General features: G+C 43.5%; 1 protein-coding gene across 1 annotated transcript in view; it reads left to right on the top strand.

Annotated features, from left to right (window-relative positions):
• The window catches only part of LOC139754657 (uncharacterized), a 322443-nt gene that overhangs the window by 256479 nt on the left and 49659 nt on the right, over positions 1–16305 (top strand). The window contains exon 6 of the mRNA XM_071672189.1: positions 5263–5346. Within this exon, the coding sequence (XP_071528290.1) occupies positions 5263–5346 (84 nt within the window). The remainder of the gene's footprint in view (positions 1–5262; positions 5347–16305) is intronic.

The following is a 16305-nucleotide window of genomic DNA, read 5'->3' as shown; positions in this document are numbered from 1 at the left end:
GGTGAGGTGCCTGAGGATTGGCGGAATGCGTGCATAGTGCCATTGTACAAAGGCAAAGAGGATAAGAGTGAGTGCTCAAATTACAGAGGTATAAGTTTGTTGAGTATTCCTGGCAAATTATATGGGAGGGTATTGATTGAGAGGGTGAAGGCATGTACAGAGCATCAGATTGGGGAAGAGCAGTGTGGTTTCAGAAGTGGTAGAGGATGTGTGGATCAGGTGTTTGCTTTGAAGAATGTATGTGAGAAATACTTAGAAAAGCAAATGGATTTGTATGTAGCATTTATGGATCTGGAGAAGGCATATGATAGAGTTGATAGAGATGCTCTGTGGAAGGTATTAAGAATATATGGTGTGGGAGGCAAGTTGTTAGAAGCAGTGAAAAGTTTTTATCGAGGATGTAAGGCATGTGTACGTGTATGAAGAGAGGAAAGTGATTGGTTCTCAGTGAATGTAGGTTTGCGGCAGGGGTGTGTGATGTCTCCATGGTTGTTTAATTTGTTTATGGATGGGGTTGTTAGGGAGGTGAATGCAAGAGTTTTGGAAAGAGGGGCAAGTATGAAGTCTGTTGGGGATGAGAGAGCTTGGGAAGTGAGTCAGTTGTTGTTCGCTGATGATACAGCGCTGGTGGCTGATTCATGTGAGAAACTGCAGAAGCTGGTGACTGAGTTTGGTAAAGTGTGTGAAAGAAGAAAGTTAAGAGTAAATGTGAATAAGAGCAAGGTAATTAGGTACAGTAGGGTTGAGGGTCAAGTCAATTGGGAGGTGAGTTTGAATGGAGAAAAACTGGAGGAAGTGAAGTGTTTTAGATATCTGGGAGTGGATCTGGCAGCGGATGGAACCATGGAAGCGGAAGTGGATCATAGGGTGGGGGAGGGGGCGAAAATCCTGGGAGCTTTGAAGAATGTGTGGAAGTCGAGAACATTATCTCGGAAAGCAAAAATGGGTATGTTTGAAGGAATAGTGGTTCCAACAATGTTGTATGGTTGCGAGGCGTGGACTATGGATAGAGTTCTGCGCAGGAGGATGGATGTGCTGGAAATGAGATGTTTGAGGACAATGTGTGGTGTGAGGTGGTTTGATCGAGTAAGTAACGTAAGGGTAAGAGAGATGTGTGGAAATAAAAAGAGCGTGGTTGAGAGAGCAGAAGAGGGTGTTTTGAAATGGTTTGGTCACATGGAGAGAATGAGTGAGGAAAGATTGACCAAGAGGATATATGTGTCGGAGGTGGAGGGAACGAGGAGAAGAGGGAGACCAAATTGGAGGTGGAAAGATGGAGTGAAAAAGATTTTGTGTGATCGGGGCCTGAACATGCAGGAGGGTGAAAGGAGGGCAAGGAATAGAGTGAATTGGAGTGATGTTGTATACCGGGGTTGACGTGGTGTCAGTGGATTGAATCAGGGCATGTGAAGCGTCTGGGGTAAACCATGGAAAGGTGTGTAGGTATGTATATTTGCGTTTGTGGACGTATGTATATACATGTGTATGGGGGTGGGTTGGGCCATTTCTTTCGTCTGTTTCCTTGTGCTACCTCGCAAACGCAGGAGACAGCGACAAAAAAAAAAATATATACATATATATATATATATATATATATATATATATATATATATATATATATATATATATATATATATGAACAATGATTCCATAATACACTTAAGTGTAATAAATCAAAACTTGGACAAAAGTTCTGATAAAGTATCACAACATCAAAACTACGAGGTTAGGTTAGGTTAGGTTAGGTTAGGTTAGGCTAGGTTAGGTTAGGTTAGGTTAGGCTAGGCTAGGTTAGGTTAGGCTAGGCTAGGTTAGGTTAGGTTAGGTTAGGTTAGGTTAGGTTAGGCTAGGTTAGGTTAGGCTAGGTTAGGTTAGGTTAGGTTAGGTTAGGTTAGGCTAGGCTAGGTTAGGTTATGTTAGGTTAGGTTAGGCTAGGTTAGGTTAGGTTAGGTTAGGTTAGGTTAGGTTAGGCTAGGCTAGGTTAGGTTAGGTTAGGTTAGGTTAGGCTAGGTTAGGTTAGGTTAGGTTAGGCTAGGTTAGGTTAGGTTAGGTTAGGTTAGGCTAGGTTAGGTTAGGTTAGGTTAGGTTAGGTTAGGCTAGGTTAGGTTAGGTTAGGTTAGGTTAGGTTAGGTTAGGCTAGGCTAGGTTAGGTTAGGTTAGGTTAGGTTAGGCTAGGCTAGGTTAGGTTAGGCTAGGTTAGGTTAGGTTAGGTTAGGTTAGGTTAGGTTAGGCTAGGTTAGGTTAGGTTAGGTTAGGTTAGGCTAGGCTAGGTTAGGTTAGGCTAGGTTAGGTTAGGTTAGGTTAGGTTATAGCTCAGGGCAAGAGGCAATCGACTCCGCATGTGGATACCGGACGGACTGACAGACATGTCAGTAATGACTTGGATTCAGCAGGGAAGCATCGGACTGACTGAGCTAGACTGACAAGTCGGGTTCTACCAGGCTTAATCCTACGACTCATGCTTGTTATGGTCTCTACATTCATGATCTGGACACAGCACTGAGCGACGATACTGGCAAATGAAGACCAGAGGGAGGAATTCTGCTTAAGGACTGAAAGCGATAGACACACACGGTGAACAGTCGTCACTGAAAGCGATAGACACACACGGTGAACAGTCGTCACTGAAAGCGATAGACACACACGGTGAACAGTCGTCACTGAAAGCGATAGACACACACAGTGATCAGTCGTCATTGAAAGCGATCGACACACAGTGATCAGTCATCAGTCACATAACAGATGAACTTCAAATATCAAATAATGCCTCTCGGTGAGATGATTCCAGTTCATGTCTATGAAATATAACTATAAAGCTGACTATGAAGATAAAGAAGAAATATGAACATAAAACCATTAGTAGAAGTACCATATGAAAGACTTTGCAGAAATAATCAGTGATGACGGGAAACACAAGATAATGCCGAGCGGCACATTAACAAACAATATATATGTATATATATATATATATATTTTTTTTTTTTTTTGCTAGCTAGAAATATATACTAGAAAACGGAAGGTACAGTAGTTACTCGTTACAACACCCTAGGTAGACTTCATTTAAAATGCACTGTTCTGCTAGAGTCGCTGAATCTGATAAATAAAGAATGAAAACTAGAACAAATACAATGAATAGCAACAAAACTGATTTCGTTGCTGAGTAAAAAGTCTTATGAAAATAAATTAGATATATTCTTTCTCTTTCATATTTGTTCGCCATTTCCTGCCTTAGCTATGCAGCTCCAGGAACAGACAGATAACGGACTCATTTGTTCATACCCTCCCTCTAGCGGTAATGTGTAATGCGCTGAAACCAGATCACACCATCTACAGCCAAACCCCTGACCGTTTTGTATGCCCCCTATATACCACATCAAGCCCAGTTATTCCATCCCAAGCACGCTTTTCACCCTTCTGAGCGTCAAATTATGAAACCTCAAAGCCTCATTCATTCCATCCCTTCATCTCGTTTCTTTCCTCCTCCCCTAGCCTCCTCTACCTCTGGCACGTAGATCTGGGACAATCTTTTCTCACTCATCCTCTCCATAAATCCCAAACATTTCAGCACATCCTGGTCAACTCTGTCAATAAGACTGCGCAAACTACCACTACTCACTTTTACTGTCATTTCATACAGGGTCAAAACTCCTCGCACCAACCATTGTTTCCAAGCTACGTTTCCTCCTACATGCTCATCCTCTTCCGTTCTTGTGTATTCAGGGTCGAAGATTCGCATCTATAAAACACCTCTGGGGCTACATTACTTTCATGTATATCCACCTCTGCTCGAACAGACACTGACCTCTCTTTCCACACACTCTTCAGTACACCCAGGAGCTTTGCCCTCTCTCCCACTCAGCCCCTATGGTCCCATCCGTTGCCATGTTCTATCCCAGGTACCTGAAGAAATCCATTTCCTTCAGGTCCTCCTCCAGATTCATGCTTAACCTTTTCTGTCTCGCCCACCTACTACACCTCATTACCTTACTTTATCTTCTGTCTTGCCCACTTACTACACCTTATTACCTTACTTTGTCTTGCCAACTTACTAAACCTCATTACCTTACTTTATCATCTGTCTTACCCACTTACTACACCTCATTACCTTACTTTATCATCTGTCTTGAACACTTACTATACCTCATTACCTTACTTTATCTTATATCAGTTCTTAACGTCCTCCTTTCACACAGTCTTCCAGCCCCAGATTCAACCTTCTGGAATCTCTGTTTCGAGTCTGCCACCAGAAAGGCGCCATCTGCAAACAAATATTGACTCACCTACCAAGTCCTCCCACCCCTCAGTACACTGTAGACCATCCCTCGCTACAAGACCCTTGCATCTAACTCCTTCACCACCCCGCACATGAACATATTAAACAGCTATAGTGACATGACACACCCTCGACGCAGACCCACCTTCAAATAAAACCACTCATCCTCATCTCTTCCTACTCGCATACACACTGCACCCAACGTCAGAAACTGCTCCCTGCTTCTTGAAGCTTTCCTCACACACCATATATTTGTAATACCTTCCATAAGGCATCTTTTCCAGCCTTGTTAACAACACATATAACTATGAACCCTAAAAAATCAGACTCAGAGGAATTATGGTAATTTTGAGTATACTACAGAATCTTAAGCACACAACCCGAAACAATTTAGACAAAGACATAGTAACAGTGGTAGGGAATTATAGGGAAGGACAGAACATACTAACGTGAACAGTTTTTTCTTTCACCTGCAGAATTATAAAGTATCAGAATAAGGCGTTACCAGCTGTTGTCGAGGTATAACCAACAATTACCTTTAATTCATGGTTAGACAGACGGTGTCATGATTGCAGTAATCAGTGAAGAAAAAAATGTTCGAGAAGGACAATAATTCAACTTCTATCACGTATATAACCTCTTAATTATCAGGTATGATCCGTCCTCCTTGTAACATGGCTCTGATCTTGATAGATTAGGGGGTAGTTTACTTTCACACTTTCCAATAAAATTTCCATTTCAGTATACTCTTCCCTCTCGACAAGGTCTTCCCTCTCAGTATATTGTCCTATTGGCTTTTGTTTCGGAGGGAATGGTGATGATAAGAAGACGCATTCCTGCCCTCTCTCCTGTCTCTGTGTCTGTCAGAACAGTAAAGTGGAACGCTATTACTGTCCCACAGAACCCCGCCCTGGACCGTCAGGCCCTTTATCACCTCTCCTTCCCTCCAGGAACCCTGCTCATCATACACGTGTCTCTTCCCCCACCAGGCACGGCGGGAGTACGTGTCGCCGTACAGAGACGAGCCTTACGCCGAGCCCGCGGGCGCCACCCTCCACGTGCCAGCCAGTCAGGTCAGTCACGCCCGCGCCTCCTTTCCGCCCACGCCCACATCCCACACGCTTGAACACCACACAGTACATACCGTCTTAACTAATGTTCTCCGATATTCTTATATGACCACAGTTATGTACCTTGAAAGGTTTGCACGCCCACACCATGCACGTCATACCTGCACGCCCACACCATGCACCTCAAACCTGCACGCCCACACCATACACACACACACACACACCTACATGCCCACCCCGTACATATATCTCCACGATCACACCATACACACACACCTGCACGCCCACATTATACACATATCTGCACGCCCGTACCATAAACATCTGCGCGCCACGCCGTATACATAAATGCACGCCCACATCATACCTGCACGCCCACGTCATACACATCATACCTGCACATCCACACCATACACATTATACCTACACACCTACACTATATACACCATACGTACATGCCCACACCACACACATACCTTCACGCCCACACCATGCACATACATTCACGCCAACACCATACACATATTTTCACGCCCGCACCACACACCTTATACCTACACGCGAACACCATACACATGTACCTGAACGACCAAACGATGCAAGTCATGTTTGCACGCCCACAAATTGCGCGTCATATCTGCACGCCCAAACTATGCACGCCATAACTGCACGCCCGCACGTAACATTTCCCCTGCAAATCCACATTATCCCCACGATTTCAAATGGCTTTTTGTCATTGTGTTATACAGGAGGTCCCGCGTCTTGTGACAACATTGTCACGCGGATACACGCAAACACACACCAAGCGTAAAATCAAAGTAATTCCTCGAGCTGACTCAGACACACAGGCCACACGTCAGACATTTAGCAACTTGGGTGCTCGAGCTGAACACAAGGAAGGTCTTCAGTGCGACAGTACGAGGAGGAAGTTATAATCCTCCGCTGCGACGTACGGCGGAGACCTGTTACGAATGACGCAAACGACTCTGCTGGAGAGAAAAAATTGGCTGTATAAACATCAACATAAATGACGACGTATATGATATATATATATATATATATATATATATATATATATATATATATATATATATATATATATATATATATGATATATATATATATATATATATATATATATATATATATATATATATATATATATATATATATATATATATATATATATATATATATATATGCTTGTGGCATGAGAAGAGTGGGAGGTGGGCTGTTTAGAAAGGGTAGTGAGTGGTGGGATGAAGAAGTAAGAGTATTAGTGAAAGAGAAGAGAGAGGCATTTGGACGATTTTTGCAGGGAAAAAATGCAATTGAGTGGGAGAAGTATAAAAGAAAGAGACAGGAGGTCAAGAGAAAGGTGCAAGAGGTGAAAAAAAGGGCAAATGAGAGTTGGGGTGAGAGAGTATCATTAAATTTTAGGGAGAATAAAAAGATGTTCTGGAAGGAGGTAAATAGGGTGCGTAAGACAAGGGAGCAAATGGGAACTTCAGTGAAGGGCGTAAATGGGGAGGTGATAACAAGTAGTGGTGATGTGAGAAGGAGATGGAATGAGTATTTTGAAGGTTTGTTGAATGTGTCTGATGACAGAGTGGCAGATATAGGGTGTTTGGGTCGAGGTGGTGTGCAAAGTGAGAGGGTTAGGGAAAATGATTTGGTAAACAGAGAAGAGGTAGTAAAAGCTTTGCGGAAGATGAAAGCCGGCAAGGCAGCAGGTTTGGATGGTATTGCAGTGGAATTTATTAAAAAAGGGGGTGACTGTATGGTTGACTGGTTGGTAAGGTTATTTAATGTATGTATGACTCATGGTGAGGTGCCTGAGGATTGGCGGAATGCGTGCATAGTGCCATTGTACAAAGGCAAAGGGGATAAGAGTGAGTGCTCAAATTACAGAGGTATAAGTTTGTTGAGTATTCCTGGTAAATTATATGGGAGGGTATTGATTGAGAGGGTGAAGGCATGTACAGAGCATCAGATTGGGGAAGAGCAGTGTGGTTTCAGAAGTGGTAGAGGATGTGTGGATCAGGTGTTTGCTTTGAAGAATGTATGTGAGAAATACTTAGAAAAGCAAATTGATTTGTATGTAGCATTTATGGATCTGGAGAAGGCATATGATAGAGTTGATAGAGATGCTCTGTGGAAGGTATTAAGAATATATGGTGTGGGAGGCAAGTTGTTAGAAGCAGTGAAAAGTTTTTATCGAGGATGTAAGGCATGTGTACGTGTAGGAAGAGAGGAAAGTGATTGGTTCTCAGTGAATGTAGGTTTGCGGCAGGGGTGTGTGATGTCTCCATGGTTGTTTAATTTGTTTATGGATGGGGTTGTTAGGGAGGTAAATGCAAGAGTCTTGGAAAGAGGGGCAAGTATGAAGTCTGTTGGGGATGAGAGAGCTTGGGAAGTGAGTCAGTTGTTGTTCGCTGATGATACAGCGCTGGTGGCGGATTCATGTGAGAAACTGCAGAAGCTGGTGACGGAGTTTGGTAAAGTGTGTGGAAGAAGAAAGTTAAGAGTAAATGTGAATAAGAGCAAGGTTATTAGGTACAGTAGGGTTGAGGGTCAAGTCAATTGGGAGGTGAGTTTGAATGGAGAAAAACTGGAGGAAGTGAAGTGTTTTAGATATCTGGGAGTGGATCTGTCAGCGGATGGAACCATGGAAGCGGAAGTGGATCATAGGGTGGGGGAGGGGGCGAAAATTTTGGGAGCCTTGAAAAATGTGTGGAAGTCGAGAACATTATCCCGGAAAGCAAAAATGGGTATGTTTGAAGGAATAGTAGTTCCAACAATGTTGTATGGTTGCGAGGCGTGGGCTATGGATAGAGTTGTGCGCAGGAGGATGGATGTGCTGGAAATGAGATGTTTGAGGACAATGTGTGGTGTGAGGTGGTTTGATCGCGTAAGTAACGTAAGGGTAAGAGAGATGTGTGGAAATAAAAAGAGCGTGGTTGAGAGAGCAGAAGAGGGTGTTTCAAAATGGTTTGGGCACATGGAGAGAATGAGTGAGGAAAGATTGACCAAGAGGATATATGTGTCGGAGGTGGAGGGAACGAGGAGAAGAGGGAGACCAAATTGGAGGTGGAAAGATGGAGTGAAAAAGATTTTGTGTGATCGGGGCCTGAACATGCAGGAGGGTGAAAGGAGGGCAAGGAATAGAGTGAATTGGAGCGATGTGGTATACAGGGGTTGACGTGCTGTCAGTGGATTGAATCAAGGCATGTGAAGCGTCCGGGGTAAACCATGGAAAGCTGTGTAGGTATGTATATTTGTGTGTGTGGACGTGTGTATGTACATGTGTATGGGGGGGGTTGGGCCATTTCTTTCGTCTGTTTCCTTGCGCTACCTCGCAAACGCGGGAGACAGCGACAAAGTATAAAAAAAAAAAAAAAAAAAATATATATATATATATATATATATATATATATATATATATATATATATATATATATATATATATATATATATATATATATCAAAGCGGGATGACATGAGACATGACGGCAATGATGTGTGCCTAGCGCCACGGGAGATGTCTTCGTGGTAGGGTCAGCGTGGTGGCAGGGTGAGCCAGTCTCCTTCCTTGCGCTGGGAGGAGGATGTCAACGTCTCGCGTCGTATTGGCACTTATCCATCAGCCTCCCCGATGGCGCGCGGCCCGGCGCCACTCACTAGCTAAACACGGCCATAAATCATGACGGGTGGCTGCCAGGGAGAGGGGAGGGATGAGACGCGAGACCCCCTTTATCACGAGGCGAAATTTATAGAAGAGGAGACGTCACAACAACAGGGGCTCAGCCCGGGTCGTGTTGGCTCTTCGGGGAGTCAAGTGTGGTGTGAGGTTTCGTGAGATTAGCCTGAGTTGGTTTATGGCATGATCAGGTCTGAGATACTGTCTCAGGTCTGATCAGATGAGGTTTAGCTGGTTTACGGTAGGTTTAGGGTCGGATATAGTGTTCTGGTTTCATTGTGATCTTATTTCTTTCTTTACTGGTTATTTCCTATGCTTCCTCGTTCTATATATTTGTAAAATTGCTTGCTTGTGTCATGAGGTATGGCTGTCTGCCTATCTTTGTCCTTTGTCCTGCACAGAATATCTACATATCATGATCCGAGAGAGTTCCAATATTCGTAGCGCAACAGATATTCCTCCATGTGCTTAACGTCAGATGTTTCAGGTGTGAATCATGGGTTACCTTCCACACGAGATACTGTCCCAGGCCACTGCTACTCCAGCCTCCCAGGCAGCTGAAATACCTGCAAGAGACAGATATAAAGTCTGCCTTGTTATCTCGCGTGCTGGAGTTATCATGCTTGCTCTAGGGTATGAAAACTGCATTTGCTGGAGGCTAAGCTTTAGCTGCATCGCACGTACCTTGTTCAAGGATAAGAACTTTGGTACCCGGCCTTTGGCAGCGACACATCCCTTACCCTCAGGATTTTCACTTATCTTCATTTACACAAAACGCTGAAGTTTGGTACAGACTTGCTGACGCTGACTGAGTGGCCAGAGGAACGTCTTTGATCCCTAAATGACTGTATCATATTACAGTATAACTATCGCTTTCATAAATGAAATACTTTCAGTTTCTATGTCCTCCCTTCCGAATATCCTTGGTCCAGCCACGTCTCGCATTGATCTGAGTGAGCGAGACGCCCTGGTGGATAGCTGGGAGCTGGGTTTTGACCTGACCCAGGTCAAATACGTTAATCTTTGCTCATTCACAGCCTGACCTTGGTCACAGACGGATGTCTCTCCTGGGCGCTCTCTCGTGTGGTGAGGTCAATTATCACCCAGTTGCCTTGTGCAGGTCGCTTTATCTACTGACATCCATCTAATCAAACACGTTCATTGTGGCATGAGAAAAATCAAGCGTATTCGACAGACGGTTTCCTCGAAGACCATGCCAAGAATCGTGTGTCAAGCAGTGTTTCTTTAAACGACCTAAAAGTCTATCTTGGGCGGTAGGTAAATTGTTAGAAACAACAACAATCAAGGGTGAAATGTCAAATTCTAAGAAAATGACAGATAGCTAAAAATCAACATAGATTCTTGGATGACATACCACGTACATCGATCGTCGGTGAGTTCTGTAGTCGACACATAGAGCCAGATCATATGACAGGAAATCCAGAGTGATGTGCAGGAGGCGGACTGGCTCACAGCTATCAGCAGTCTGATCTGAAATCTTCCTCTTATTGTGTCCATACAGTCTTCCTTCAACTAAACACTTCTTTCACTATCAACATGTAGTTAGGTCGCTTACCGACAACCACCCCTGTTGTGTGGTTTTTAAACACAAAAGAGAAGCACAGAAGTAGAAAAAGTAGTTAGATCTTCCTGCACGTCCCAATCACTAATTGGGAATCTATGAAAAGAACAATTAGGAACGAGCGATAACTGGCGGGGAAGGGAACGATAAGGTTGACGTGACATGTGGGATACCGCAAGGCTCGGATTTAGGTCCCGTACTTTGTTGTCATGTGTATCAGTCATGTGGCAGAGGGATTCACCGATGACAAGTTTCACCCCTGGCCGGAGACTTGCTATTAGGAAATTAAGTCCATATCAGGGATGGCTGTTTAATGACTTAAAAGACAAAGTGATACAGCAGTCTGAGACTTAGCGTATGGACTTGAACACAATGTAGACAGAGGCACAGTGCTCTATTTTTGTGACAGGCACGATTGCTTGGTAGGCCAGTATTATAGAAACATGAAAAAACAACTGAATTGATAACAAATAACGTGAAATACGAAAAACAATGCGTAGTTTACAGAGTGTCACCTGTTAAGGCGCGAGGAATATAAACTATTGAATGTAAAATCAACACTTCAGCTGTACAACATCAGAGCCGGACCAGTTAGAACAAGCTGTTCACTGCAGGTCACCAGACGTTATCAGAGATGAAGAACAACCAGAACCATTATAGAAGATAAAGGAGTTTATTCCGTCGCTCAGAAAGTAATCTCATAAAGAAAGAAAGACTCAGACATCTAAAATTATCCTTTTCTACATAAGCGCCGACACCGTGGAAGAGAAGGTTTCAGAATAGTGAATTGTCCCAGCAATGATATTCACGACCATATATATACTCACCTCAGATACAAACACACAACGACCAAATATAACGACAAGAAGTTGAACATGTCACATAAAGGTGGACACACGTTTCTCAGCAGGTAGAGTTAGAGAGCGCTGGAGTCAAGAACAACCAGATATCAAGGTAAAGACCATTTCATACAATAAGATCACTGTTACGTAAATAGGACGCCCCCTGGTGACTTGGTGAAGCGGGAGCAGAGACCTGACCTGACCCAAGCCACACACGTTCTGCCATGATCACCGGTCCTCGTTGTGAGTGACCTTCAGCTGACAATTAAAAGAAGATGGTTGGACCTAACCAGTTACTATCACGAACCCAAGTACGAAGACCACCACAGAAAACAAATGCAAGATGTCTATCATGAACAGTTCATTCAGTTAACCTCAACAAAAATTCAGAATCGTCATTCTCCAAATGAATTAAGTACCGTACATCATTATGATCCTTGAAGCATAACTGTGTTTGACACGGGGGAGTTTCTTTTATTTTTGTGTTCTGGAGGTGACTTGATGGGTCTTGAGGTGACTTGACAGGTCTCAAGTTAACTTGATAGGTTTGCAGATGACTTAATAGTTCCCGAGGTGATTTGATAGATCTTGAAGTAACATAACTGGTCTCGAGATGACTCGATGGGTCTCATGGTGACTTGGTAGGCCTCGAGATGACTTGATGGATGTCACATTGTCAGGCTGAAGCTGTACGTAGATTGATCAATGACTTCATTTTGAGCAAGGCGCATGATACACTCCTGAAGTCATCAGCTCCTCCAGGTAAAACTGATTCAAGAGCATCTTGCAAGGGAGGAATGGTTCTCCTCTCCTTACGAAGCATTTGGGGTCAGAATCCACATGCTGACTGGCACGTAAACGAACGAAAGGAATTACGACACCAGCACGTTTGACATCATTAGGTGTCACAAGAGGAGAAAATATAAGACCTGGAAAAATAATCTTCAAAAATTGGTTTTAACAACATTACAAAATACAGGCCATGATTCACTCACTGGCCTGCCTGAGTTTGACTCCTGGGCGCGGCAGTCGGCCCACAGTCATTCCCAGCTGTTCATTCTGTCCTTGGGGCTGGTCGATAAATGGGTACTCGACTTAGGTTGGTGTGTGTGTGTGTGTGTGTGTGTGTGTGTGTGTGTGTGTGTGTGTGTGTGTGTGTGTGATTAGCATTTGTGCTCTATACTCGTGTTGTTCCGTCCTCTTAACCTTCTACGTATTTGCCAAGTCTTACTACTCTGTATGCACACACACACACACACACACACACACACACACACACACACACACCCCTAGCTTATGCCAGGTGCTCCTCGGATACGATGAACAGCTGGGTGGACTGGGGACCGACAGCCACGACAAGGATTCGAACTTTCGCGAGTTTAGTAACGCTAACCGCTACACCACGGAGAGCCGTAGGAATACACACGATCCCTGTGTACAAGGATAAGGGAGGAGGCAACGCGGGTGTAACACTCTTCCTGCACCACACACACAACAATAATCACACATACATATATATATTCACCCTGACCCAGGGCCGTCAGCCAGGTGGTGATACGGGGTTGAATTATTTGTAAGAGTTCTACGGGGGCGCCCCAGAGGACCAGAGAACACCAATTTGAATGTTCAGCCTGGGAGCCTCCACACTGGTCGTGCTGACCTTACCTTCCCTCTTTACCTCAGCAACACGTAAGGGCCTTTCCACGTTACCTGTGCCACAGGGGATCGTCTGCTATGAATATTCTCACGTCTACTGGTGGGAGAGTCTTGGATATTCATGTCCTGCGTGGGTCTAGGGCCGAAATACAACCGCTACAGTTCCATACTTATATCACCATACAGTTATGCAAAATACCACACATAATGACTGCAACAACTGTGCGGCTTGGGCTTTTGTTTAGCCAGGAGGATCCTACGAACCTGTGGAAAATGACATAGCATTCTGCAGGGTTTTGTAGCAGCACTTCCACTCCTTCCATGTTATTCATTATCTTGGGCTAAATCAGTCACACTTACGAGTAACATATATACGCATCAGAATTATGTGCAAAATCACCGTATTTTGCCTCATGTAAATATAACTATGAACAGACAAACAGACAGACATAGAAAAGCAAATGAATTTGTATGTAGCATTTATGGATCTGGAGAAGGCATATGATAGAGTTGATAGAGATGCTCTGTGGAAGGTATTAAGAATATATGGTGTGGGAGGAAAGTTGTTAGAAGCAGTGAAAAGTTTTTATCGAGGATGTAAGGCATGTGTACGTGTAGGAAGAGAGGAAAGTGATTGGTTCTCAGTGAATGTAGGTTTGCGGCAGGGGTGTGTGATGTCTCCATGGTTGTTTAATTTGTTTATGGATGGGGTTGTTAGGGAGGTGAATGCAAGAGTTTTGGAAAGAGGGGCAAGTACGAAGTCTGTTGGGGATGAGAGAGCTTGGGAAGTGAGTCAGTTGTTGTTCGCTGATGATACAGCGCTGATGGCTGATTCATGTGAGAAACTGCAGAAGCTGGTGACTGAGTTTGGTAAAGTGTGTGAAAGAAGAAAGTTAAGAGTAAATGTGAATAAGAGCAAGGTTATTAGGTACAGTAGGGTTGAGGTCAAGTCAATTGGGAGGTGAGTTTGAATGGAGAAAAACTGGAGGAAGTGAAGTGTTTTAGATATCTGGGAGTGGATCTGGCAGCGGATGGAACCATGGAAGCGGAAGTGGATCATAGGGTGGGGGAGGGGGCGAAAATGCTGGGAGCCTTGAAGAATGTGTGGAAGTCGAGAACATTATCTCGGAAAGCAAAAATGGGTATGTTTGAAGGAATAGTGGTTCCAACAATGTTGTATGGTTGCGAGGCGTGGACTATGGATAGAGTTGTGCGCAGGAGGATGGATGTGCTGGAAATGAGATGTTTGAGGACAATGTGTGGTGTGAGGTGGTTTGATCGAGTAAGTAACGTAAGGGTAAGAGAGATGTGTGGAAATAAAAAGAGCGTGGTTGAGAGAGCAGAAGAGGGTGTTTTGAAATGGTTTGGTCACATGGAGAGAATGAGTGAGGAAAGATTGACCAAGAGGATATATGTGTCGGAGGTGGAGGGAACGAGGAGAAGAGGGAGACCAAATTGGAGGTGGAAAGATGGAGTGAAAAAGATTTTGTGTGATCGGGGCCTGAACATGCAGGAGGGTGAAAGGAGGGCAAGGAATAGAGCGAATTGGAGCGATGTGGTATACCGGGGTTGACGTGCTATCAGTGGATTGAATCAAGGCATGTGAAGCGTCTGGGGTAAACCATGGAAAGCTGTGTAGGTATGTATATTTGCGTGTGTGGACGTATGTATATACATGTGTATGGGGGTGGGTTAGGCCATTTCTTTCGGCTGTTTGCTTGCGCTACCTCGCAAACGTGGGAGACAGCGACAAAGCAAAAAAAAAAAAAAAAAAATATATATATATATATATATATATATATATATATATATATATATATATATATATATATATATATATATATATATATATGCAGATAACATTATAGGGAAAAGGAAAAACAAAATGTTGAGGGCTTTCGTATAATTACATTATACGCTCGATACTTTGTATTCTCTGTTTCCTTTTGGTTTCACCTGTATCTCTCACACACTCGCTACTTGTACAGTTTTTCCATACATATATATATATATATATATATATATATATATATATATATATATATATGGCTCTGAGTGAAACGAAGCTCAAGGGTAAAGGGGAAGAGTGGTTTGGAAATGTCTGGGGAGTGAAGTCAGGGGTTAGTGAGAGGACAAGAGCAAGGGAAGGAGTAGCAATACTCCTGAAACAGGAGTTGTGGGAGTATGTGATAGAATGTAAGAAAGTAAATTCTCGATTAATATGGGTAAAATTGAAAGTTGATGGAGAGAGGTGGGTGATTATTGGTGCATATGCACCTGGGCATGAGAAGAAAGATCATGAGAGGCAAGTGTTTTGGGAGCAGCTAAATGAGTGTGTTAGCGGTTTTGATGCACGAGACCGGGTTATAGTGATGGGTGATTTGAATGCAAAGGTGAGTAATGTGGCAGTTGAGGGAATAATTGGTATGCATGGGGTGTTCAGTGTTGTAAATGGAAATGGTGAAGAGCTTGTAGATTTATGTGCTGAAAAAGGACTGATGATTGGGAATACCTGGTTTAAAAAGCGAGATATACATAAGTATACTTATGTAAGTAGGAGAGATGGCCAGAGAGCGTTATTGGATTACGTGTTAATTGACAGGCGTGCGAAAGAGAGACTTTTGGATGTCAATGTGCTGAGAGGTGCAACTGGAGGGATGTCTGATCATTATCTTGTGGAGGCTAAGGTGAAGATTAGTATGGGTTTTCAGAAAAGAAGAGTGAATGTTGGGGTGAAGAAGGTGGTGAGAGTAAGTGAGCTTGGGAAGGAGACCTGTGTGAAGAAGTATCAGGAGAGACTGTGTACAGAATGGAAAAAGGAGAGAACAATGGAAGTAAGGGGAGTGGGGGAGGAATGGGATGTATTTAGGGAATCAGTGATGGATTGCGCAAAAGATGCTTGTGGCATGAGAAGAGTGGGAGGTGGGCTGTTTAGAAAGGGTAGTGAGTGGTGGGATGAAGAAGTAAGAGTATTAGTGAAAGAGAAGAGAGAGGCATTTGGACGATTTTTGCAGGGAAAAAATGCAATTGAGTGGGAGAAGTATAAAAGAAAGAGACAGGAGGTCAAGAGAAAGGTGCAAGAGGTGAAAAAAAGGGCAAATGAGAGTTGGGGTGAGAGACTATCAGTAAATTTTAGGGAGAATAAAAAGATGTTCTGGAAGGAGGTAAATAGGGTGCGTAAG

Source organism: Panulirus ornatus, chromosome 17 (genome assembly GCF_036320965.1).
Source record: "Panulirus ornatus isolate Po-2019 chromosome 17, ASM3632096v1, whole genome shotgun sequence".
Classification (NCBI taxonomy): Eukaryota; Metazoa; Arthropoda; class Malacostraca; order Decapoda; family Palinuridae; genus Panulirus; species Panulirus ornatus.
Note: the sequence above shows the minus strand (reverse complement) of the source record. Positions and strands in the feature narration are given on the sequence as shown.